At 51.9% G+C, this 10,309-nt stretch overlaps 1 protein-coding gene across 1 annotated transcript; it reads left to right on the forward strand.

The window, feature by feature from the left end:
* The first annotated feature begins 2,084 nt into the window (after nucleotides 1-2,084).
* SPACA6 (sperm acrosome associated 6) lies at nucleotides 2,085-6,014 on the forward strand. The gene is made up of 9 exons (XM_050714804.1): nucleotides 2,085-2,355; nucleotides 2,929-3,003; nucleotides 3,342-3,410; nucleotides 3,709-3,732; nucleotides 3,819-3,896; nucleotides 4,163-4,266; nucleotides 4,771-4,924; nucleotides 5,255-5,405; nucleotides 5,963-6,014. The coding sequence occupies exons 1-9, from the start codon at nucleotides 2,085-2,087 to the stop codon at nucleotides 6,012-6,014; spliced, it is 978 nt and encodes a 325-aa protein (XP_050570761.1).
* The last annotated feature ends 4,295 nt before the right edge of the window (nucleotides 6,015-10,309 follow it).

Raw genomic sequence — 10,309 nt, forward strand, 5'->3', positions numbered from 1 at the left:
TAGAACCATAGAATGGCTTGGGTTGGAAGGGACCTCAATGACCATCTAGTTCCAATCCCCCTAGCATTGGCAGGGATGCCACCCACTAGATCAGGTAGCCAAGAGTCTTGTCCAACCTGATCTTGAACACCTCCAGGGAAGGGGCAAATGAAATCTCATGAGGCATTGTGGTGGTTTTACTCAGCAGAGCAGCTGAGCTCTACCACAACTGCTCTCTCACTCCCCCTGCTCAAAGGGAAAGAGGGAGAAATATGATGCAAAGGGCTCAAGGGTTGAGATAAGGACAGGGAGGTCACACAACGATTATTGTCACGGGCAAAACAGACTCAGCATAGAGAGATTAATGTAATTGATTACCTATTACTAACAAGCTAGAGCAGTGAGAAACTCAAAACAAACTAAGAACACCTTGCCCCCACCCACCCTCCTCTACGTCCGCCCCCAAGTGGTGCAGGGGTACTGGGAATGGGGGCTGCAGTCAGTCCCTAATGCTTCATCTCTGCTGCTCCTTCACGGTCACTCTCTACTCCTGCTCCAGCATGGGGTCCCTCCCACAGGATGCCGTCCTTCCTGAATTGAGCCTACGGGGGCTGCCCACAGGCAGCAGCTCTTCAAGAACTGCTCCCACATGGCTCCATACCATGGGGGCCATCTGTCAGGAGCAAACTGCTCCAGCACAGGTCCCCCACGGGCAGCAGCTCCCCCCAGACCTCCTGCTCCTGTGTGGGCTCCTCTCCACAGGCTGCAGCTCCGGCCCGGGGCCTGCTCCTGCGGGGGCTCTCCATGGGCCGCAGACTCCTCCAGGCCACATCCACCTGCTCCACCGGGGGCTCCTCCATGGGCTGCAGCGTGAAGATCTGCTCCATGTGGGACCCATGGGCTGCAGGGGGACAGCCTGTTCCACCAGGGGCCTCTGCACAAGCCGCAGGGGAACTTCTGCTGTGTGCCTGGAGCACCTCCTGCCCTCCTGCTGCACTGACCTTGGGGTCTGCAGGGATGTTTCTCACTCCTCACTCTCCCAGCTGCTGTTGTGCTGTTGTTCCCTTTTTAAACTATGGTCTCACAGAGGCATGAACAACATCACTTATTGGCTCAACTCTGGCCAGCAGTGGGTCCCTTTTGCTGATATGACGCAGCTTCTGGGCTCTTCTCACAGAGGTCAGCCCTGCAGCTCCCCGCTACCAAAACCTTGCCACGTAAACTCAATACGGGCATCAGAGCAACTCTAAATCCCAGCTGGGGTTACAGGAGACCAAATTCCCCTCCAGTTCCCCAGACTGACACCCCCACTTTCAAAGACAACCCCACTGCTCACCAGCATAGCAACATTTTTTGGCTGCCAAAGGGTCAGCATCAACCTGGTCCTAGGGAATAAGTATCATAGGACAGCCTGGACTGGGGCATGGGGCAGAGGAATACAGGTGTCCCCATAACCTTCTGCCACAGACCTCCATCTTGATCTACCTCTACATTGGGCCCTCTACCTCTGTGCCTCATCTTGGCTGCCAAATTTCATCTGGGACACCTGAGTCCCCTCCAAGCAAAGACCAGAGACAGGGAAAGGGATGGGGACAGCATAAGGGACTTCAGTGACCCCAAAGAATACTTATTTCAGTGATTGCAAAGAAGAGTATGAAGGTATTCGTGGGATGGGATAAGGAGAAACCAAAAGGAGGACCCTTGAGTGGTTTTCAATGGATGGGAATTGGAGACTGACAGCGACTGGACTGAGGGTGCTGAACGGATAAGATTATAGGAGATGAGGTGGGGGGAATTAGACATTCAAATACAGGTAATTTGGGGGTACCAAATAAAATGATTGGTGTGGAATGAAGGTGAAGAATTTGGGGAGACCAAAATGAGGGTACTGGGAGCCCCTTCTGCATCCCCAAAACCCCAGGGGACCCACATGTCTGGGTATCCCCAATCCCCATGGGAGGGGACCTCCCCCAAGGAGGGGACCCAACCACCAGGGCCCCGCCTAGGAACCCTCGTGTTCCCTGGAGACCCAAGCAGCTGGGCCCCATCTAGGAACCCACCTGTTCCCCGAGGACCTAGGCATATAGGTGCTATGGTTTGGGGACATGGGGTGGTGGGTTTCCCTCCTGCTGGTGCTGGCCCCCAGGCTCCCTGGACACCCAGGCATCCAACCAGTGGAACATGGCCTGTGGCAGTGGGTAGTCCTGGTGCCCTGGCTTCCTGGGGTTCGCCCCTGCCTGCTCTGCTTTGGGCCTCCCATGCAGTGGACCCGTCTTTGCCATGACATCACCAGGACCTCCTTCAAGGGTCCCCAGCAGCAACACTGCCTGGAGGCGCTTGCTGAGGCTGCTGTGCCACTTGCTCCTGTCACTGTAGGTGCGTGGTGGGACCCCCAGGGACACCCACCTCCCTGGGTACCCCCATCCTGACTGGCATCCTCGGAACAACCATCTCAGTGGAGATCTCCACCCTGAACAGGATCCCAGAGCCCTCTGCGGACTCCCCCATAAACCAAGGCCCTCACTCTGACACTGAACAGGACCCTTGGTAGCTGGTGACCCCTTTCCTAAAGAGGGACCCCACTTAGACAAGCATCCTGGAGACCTTCAACCATGCCAAGGTCTCCCCAGTCCTGACCTGGAACCCAGTCACCATGCTCTGGCACCCTTCAACTCTGTCTGGCACTCCCCCAACTATGACCTGGACCCCAAGTATCTCTGGGATTCCCAGCCTTGCCTGGAACACTGATGATCACCCAGCCCTGACCAGGAACACACTAGGGAATTTCAACTCCCAGCCCTATTCAAGAGACTGGGGATCCCCAGGGATACCTGACCCTTCCCAGAACCCCTAAACCATGATCAGGATCCCAGCCCTTAGTGGAACCCTCCATCCCTGAACCTCCAGTCCTGACCCTGTAGAGGTCCCAGTGCCTTGTACTGGTCTCAGGGTCAGGTCAGCGTGAGGCACTTCGGGAGATCATCATGGATGCCCTGCATTTTCTGGAGAAGCAGAAGGAAATAAGTAAGCAGCAACTTGTATGGGGATGAGACGTGAGAGGTTAGGGGCATGAGGGAGGGGATATGGAGGACATGAATGGGGATCTGGGAATATAGGATTTATGGAGGTCTGGGGTGGTGTGAAGGGATATTTGGGGAATCCTGAGGGCATACAAGCTTCAGCATATAGAGAGTCTGGGGCTTTAAGGGGATATTTAGGGATGCATGAAACTCCAGGATGGGTATATTGGATCCAGGTGTGTTTTACAGGGAATCTGGGGAGTTGGGGGTGGAGGAGTGTGGGGTTGAGATTGGGGGATTGGGGGGGAACATTGTCTCACCTGGACATCTGGGAGCCTCCAGAGCCTTTTGAGGTGTCTCTGCAGGAAGCCATCAATATAATCTGGGTGAAGCTGAGCCAACTGGAAGAAGGTATGGGCCCAGCAGGGATTCCCACTCAGGACTCCCACCTGGGTGAACCTTGGGACTCCCACCCCTGCTTCCATCTACCATTCCATCTACCATTCCATCTACCCCTGCTACCCATCCCATGCCAGGGACTGACACTCCCCCTCCCCTGGACATCTACACCCCTGGGACCCCCACCCTGGGCATACCCTTCCTGGAGATGCCGCCAGGGTTGCCAAACCAGGGCTGGACAAGGGCTGAGCTCATCACAGGGATATGGACCCCTAATGATCTCAAGTTTAACTATGCTTCCACCCACCAGCTCCAGCCTGCATCCCCCCCTGTGGTGAGTGCCTATCCCTCTGTCTTGCCACCCCCTTTCCCCTATTACACCTCCTGTCCCTCTGGGACCACCAAACATCTCCCTCCCAGGGTACCAGCCAGCTGCCCGCATCTTCCAGTGTGCAACCTGCCGCCTTGTGGACTGCCAGTTCCCCCTGGACTGCCCAGGTAGGGGGGCCGTTGTCAACCCAGATCATCCAGGCTGGGCTAAGAACTACCCCAGAGCTGGGTGCCTCAAGGGCCCTTGGGACAACCTTCTTTTCTGACATGTGGGCATGCCTGCTAGGCCCATCATGAGTGCATGAGAATGTTCTAGGATGCATGCCAGCCCATGCCCACTGTGAATGTATAAGCATGTGCGTTCATAAAGGAGTGCAATCATTTCTGTCAATGCATGAGCATATGTGAGTTAACATGCCTGCCAATGTTCCCAGTTCAAGATGTGTGGGTCCATGAAGATGAAGCCACCACTCTGCACTGTGATGTGCCCTTTGCCGTCCCTCCAGACCTGCCCATTACCTGGATGTTTGCCAAGGATGTGAGTAGCTTATGCATGTGCAGGAGTATGTATAGACATTCATGAGAGGAGTGGGCATAGCAAGACCACTTCTGTGCTTGGCATGAGAACTATCAATAGATGGAAGTATTGCTTATACTGTAGATATGAATGCGCTATAAGATAGCTTATACTGTAGATATGAATGCGCTATGTGTGAGAATATGCACAGGATGGAAGCAAGCTAGCACCCATATGAAGGGTGAGTGAGCAGGAGGTGGAGCAGCCGTGTGTACAGATTCCTGTCCACTCATGAAGGAAGTAACTTGTGCATATGTTATGCTTATGCATCCCTGTGTGGTACACACAAAGGCACGAAGAGCATGTGGGGGGCAAGGTGCGATGCACATGCATGAGACAAAGGGCACAAGGAGCATAAGGGGGACATGACAAGCATGCACATGACACAGGTGCCTTTGCACAGCACATGTGCTATTGCATGATCCTGATGGAAGAGGCAATGTTGACATGTTCCCCCATGTCCAGATACGCACGCAGGACCTAGCACTGTTCGAGGAACTGCAGGAGAGTTTGGGGGAACCTCCCAGTCTGACCCTCCAGGACCCCACTCTAGGAACCATTGCCTGTCGCCTGGGGGCCCCATCTGAGACCCTGGCCCGCAAGTACTTCTACCTCAATGGTGCGCACAGAAACCTGAGTCCCCCAAGGGCAGCGAGCAGTGTGGGATGGAGCAGGACCCCCAGACACCTGGGTCAACAGGAGAGGAATTGGTGTGTGTGTGCGCCGGGTGCCTGAACATTTGGATCTATGGTAGAGAGGTTGGAGTGGAGCAGGTGTTCGCCGATGCCTGGCTCTTCTCAGGGGCAATGGGGCACATGGAGTGGGGCAGGAACCCTCAGATGCCTGCGTCCGTGGGGGCTGTTATGTCTATGACTGGAGTAGGGGCTGCCGGGGCACCTGGTTCCTGGGGAGGAGTACCCTTTGACCCTAGGTGCCTGCATCCCCACAGTATCAGGGGGAAGTGTGGAGGCAGAGAAGGGACTCCAGGCCCACTTCAGAGCTGTGCTGCGCTGGCCCCACAGCAGTACCCCCCTGCAGCCCACAGTGTCACTGGAGCTGGGGCTGGCACTTGGCCTCATGGGGCTAGTGCTGCTACTGGTGTGAGTACTCCTGACCTTATAAACTCAACCCTCAAAATCCCCATGCTTCTGGAGACCCTCACAGACCAGCATGGTATTCCTGCATCCCCTTGAGCTCCCAGTCCCTAAGCAGGAATCCCTACAAATGTGAGGAAGAAGGGGGGGGGTGGGGTGGGCATAGACTGTCGTGACTCATAAACTGACAGGGCATCATTCATATTTTCCCCGGGAACTCCCATCATCCTCAGGCCCTTTCTGGGACTCCTTACTTGCCCAGGACTACCTCAGACCACTTTGCCATCTTGCTTCCCCAAGACTTAGGTCTTCCTAATTGCCCCTGAGACCCAGTCACTTTCACCCATTTTCCCCAGAACTCCCATAATCCCTTTGACCCTCCCCCCCCCCCCATTTACATTTGGGGGACCCAGCTGCCCAAGACCCCCCAAGACCCCATACTTTCACCCTGAGACACCTCAGTGGCTCCCAGTACCCCCAGCTGCCCCATGATCCCTTTACCCCCCAGAAAATGGTGATACAGGGCCTCCTACTCTTTCTCCATTCTTCCTTCCTCCTCCCAGGGCCTCTTGGTGGTGTTTCCGGAAACCTCCAGAGCCTCCCAGACCCCTGTGACTCCCAGGCATCCCAAAGACCCAGACAACAGGGACCCCAAGGAGAGTTCAGATTCACTTGGATTTACACCACAGGAGCTTGACACATGGATCAAATCCTGAGGATCAAAATATTTAGAGCTGTTCTTCTTGCACTAGGACACGTGGGTCATTTCCACTCTTTTCCTCTGTGGAGGGGTAGAGAACTTGACTCTGTTACAAAATTATAATTTATTACCTGTTAGCTGTTATAAGTCTGGTTGCATTCATGGTACTGTACTATCATGATTACAAATTTACAAACAATGTAATACACCCTCAGTCTAGTCACATACCATAAACTACCATGGCCACACTTAGAAAGAATTTGGTTGTGTTCAATGAGGACTGTTACGGCTAGATTTAATGAGCAGTGCAATTTATTAAAGCAACAGATATACAGGTTCTTTGGTTTGCTAGTGATAAATTCACTGTCTGAAAACCACGTGCAAATACCAAAAGTATGAGTAATACAGCCTGGCTACAAACATGTTAAAAGATATGAAGCAACTCTATAGAGATTTCTAAGTTTCCTGATGAGGCACTTGGTATAACCAAGTGTTCAAATCTTACCCAAAGTCATCCCAATGTGGGGAAGAGAGGCTCAGCCCGTCAACTGATCCCAGAAGTCAGAAGATATCTTTCAAGATAATACCTTTTCCTACGCAATGATATCTTCCCCAACACCTTCTCTCCCTTAAGCTAATTTATATCATTTTTTATCAGTCAGGTGCAGCTTGAGTGACTCTAGTCATACATATCTTTGTTACACTTGGTGCTTATCTTATAAAAAAAAGTTACCAAAAAGATATGAAAAAAACAGGCAACAAACTCAGAAGAGCATGCCCATATCCTTTTGATTCTTACGGTCTCAAATAATTAGTAAAAAATCTTTCATCATCTGGATTCCCATCTGAATTCCTCCAAAGCCACAGGACACTGACAGCACAGCAGTCCTGAGCAAGGAACGAGGAATTTCTCATCTTGCAGCTATCTGGTAACACAATGGGGCCACCTAGAGGCTGCATCTCATATTTCTGATTATTATTATTATTATTAATAATAATAATAATAATGCTTCCCATTAAGAACTCAGTGTATTTTTGTGATGCTTGCCTATTTCTTGTGCTGTTAAGAAGTGGACTGGGGAAAAAAGGAATTGCAATCTTTTCAATCACTGTTTTCCCTCAGATGGACAGCCAGGTAGTGTGAAGGGGCTATTCTGATCCTAAATACTGATGACAGGAACATACACAAGAAATGGAGGGTAACAGGAAGAGACAGCCATGGGGCATGTGCTCTCCCGTACTCTCAGACCTCTCAGGCTCTTTTCTTGTCTCTGCCCCGTGCCACAGCAAGCATAGAAGGGACTCAACATGTCATGGAGCAGCTGGGGGCAGAAAGAAGACTGGTTTGCTGCAGCCCCACAGCAGAGGACACCAAAGACAGGGACACCAAAGGCACAACCAGGGCAGGACAGGGAGCAGTCTGAGAAACATGGGGTAAAATATTTCTGACAACACCCAGGGAGATGTCTCCAGTGGGAGGCACAAACCACAGGTATGACCATGCCCACATACACACGGACAGAGCCTTCAGCTCTCCTGTTGCCCTCACACCATCAAAGGATGTCAGAAGCTTCTCAGCCAGCTGCAAAGTGATGGGACCAACCCTCTTCTGCCCCATGAGAGGGAACATGTTCCTGAGTACAACGGGGGCTCATGTGCTGATGCCTTTGTCAGCATCCTGCAGCTGCTTCATGACATCTGGCAGCAGATACTCCTTTTTCTTGCCTGTATTAAACAAAGAATTTCCTTTTTGTGATGTAAGAAAGGATCACGTTGGCAGAAATGCTCTAGTTATTAGACATCAATTTCCCCTCTGGCTTCCTAACAGCTGGCATAGGAATTATTACAGCAGCCTCTTGACATGCAAAGATTCCTGGCACAGCCTTGAAGGTGTGGGGTGGTGGGGAGGATGGAGAGAAGAGAGGACAGCCTAGGCTCCTCATCACCTGATTGCCAACCGCTTTTCTGGCAGACATGAATAGGCAGCTCAATTAGTGATCAACACTGTCTGAACAACTGCCCATGTAGTAACCAGTCCCCTCTGTGGTAGATTTGTATCCCATCAGGGCTCAGTATGCCTGTGCCAGCACTCTGTGAGTAATCACAGTTTGTGCATAGAGGATGCAGTGCAGAGCAGGGATCTTCATGCCAGCACAGGGCATGTTGCAGGCCCTTGGTGGCACACAGCTGCTGTCTCAGGGCCCAGAAGCAGCATGTCATGTTAGCCTGGCCCTGTGCTTGGGCTCATTGTCCTCATGATAACCTGTCAACATTGCTGAGCCACTCCAAACACCCTCCCTTCACCTGAACAGGCACTCTGGAAAAGGTATTGCTTCACAAGAAGTTTGGTTCAATATGAAATCCAGTTATCACATCACCAGCTTCTGGTCTAATGCTTCAGATAGTTTTCAACAGCTTTTCTGCCTTTTTTTCCCAAGGAAGAGCAAAATATTGCTTTTGACTGACGGAAAAGAGAATGCCAGGCATACTCAGAAACCACAGAGGGTTCCAGGACACCTCAGGACCATATGCAGAAGGCAAAGGCAGGCACTAGGAGAATGAAGAACCGCCTACTGTAGGAGAAGATCAAGTTTGAGACCAGGTAAGGAACCTAAGGAGGAGTCCAGAGTGTGGAGTGCAGAGGAGTCCAGGAAGGCTGGGCACTCTTCAAGAAGGAAATCTTAAAGGCTCAGGAGCAGACCGCCCCCACGTGCCCAAAGATGAGCCGGCGCGGAAGAAGACCTGAACAGAAAACTGTGGCTAGAGCTCAGGAAGAAAAAGAGGGTTTATGACCTTTGGAAAAGAGGGAGGGTCATTCAAGAGGACTATAAGGATGTTGCAAGGCTGTGCAGGGACAAAATTAGAAAGGCCAAAGCTCATCTGGAGCTCAACCTGACTACTGCTGTTAAAGATAACAAAAAATGTTTTTATAAATACATAAACACAAAAAGGAGGACTAAGGAGAATCTCCATCATTTGCTGGACGCAGGGGGGGACTTAGTTACAAGAGATGAGGAAAAGGCTGAGGTGCTTAATGCCGCCTTTGCCTCAGTCTTTAGCAGCAAGACCAGTTATTCTCTGGATACCCAGTACCCTGAGCTGGTGGAAGGGGATGGGGAGCAGAATGTGGCCCTCATAATCCACGAGGAAATGGTTGGCGACCTGCTACAGCACTTGGATGTATGCAAATTGATGGGGCCGGATGGGATCCACCCGAGGGTACTGAGAGAACTGGTGGAAGAGCTGGCCAAGCCGCTTTCCATCATTTATCAGCAGTCCTGGCTATCAGGGGAGGTCCCAGTCGACTGGCGGCTAGCAAACGTGATGCCCATCTACAAGAAGGGTCAGAGGGTAGACCCAGGAAACTATAGGCATGTTAGTTTGACTTTGGTGCTGGAGAACCTCATGGAGCAGATTATCTTGAGTGTCATCATGTGGCACTTGCAGGGCAACCAGGAGATCAGGCCCAGTCAGCATGGGTTTATGAAAGGCAAGTCCTGCTTGACAAACCTCATCTACTTCTATGACAAAGTGACGCACTTGGTGGATGAGGGAAAGGCTGTGGATGTGGTCTACCTTGATTTCAGTAAGGTTTTTGACACCGTTTCCCACAGCATTCTTCTCAAGAAACTGGCTGCTCGTGGCTTGGACTGGTGTATACTTCGTTGAGTTAAAACTGGCTGGGTAGCCGGGCCCAAAGAGTTGTGGTGAATGGATTTAAATCCAGTTGGAGGCCGGTCACTCGTGGAGTCCCCCAGGGCTCAATATTAGGGCCAGTCCTCTTCAATATCTTTATCAGTGATCTGGATGAGGGGATCGAGTGCACCCTCAGTAAGTTTGCAGATGACACCAAGTTAGGTGCATGTGTCAATCTGCTCGAGGGTAGGAAGGCTCTGCAGGAGGATCTGGATAGGCTGGAGCGATGGGCTGAGGCCAACTGTATGAAGTTCAACAAGGCCAAGTGCCGGGTCCTGCACCTGGGGCGTAACAACCCCAAGCAGCGCTACAGGCTGAGAGATGAGTGGTTGGAAAGCTGCCTGGCAGAGAAGGACCTGGGAGTATTGGTTGATAGTCGGCTGAATATGAGCCAGCAGTGTGCTCAGGTGGCCAAGACGGCCAACAGCATCCTGGCTTGTATCAGAAAGAGTGTGGCCAGCAGGACTAGGGAAGCGATTGTCCCCTTGTACTCGGCTCTGGTGAGTACTGTGAG

Source organism: Cygnus atratus, chromosome 20 (genome assembly GCF_013377495.2).
Source record: "Cygnus atratus isolate AKBS03 ecotype Queensland, Australia chromosome 20, CAtr_DNAZoo_HiC_assembly, whole genome shotgun sequence".
NCBI classification, from domain to species: Eukaryota; Metazoa; Chordata; class Aves; order Anseriformes; family Anatidae; genus Cygnus; species Cygnus atratus.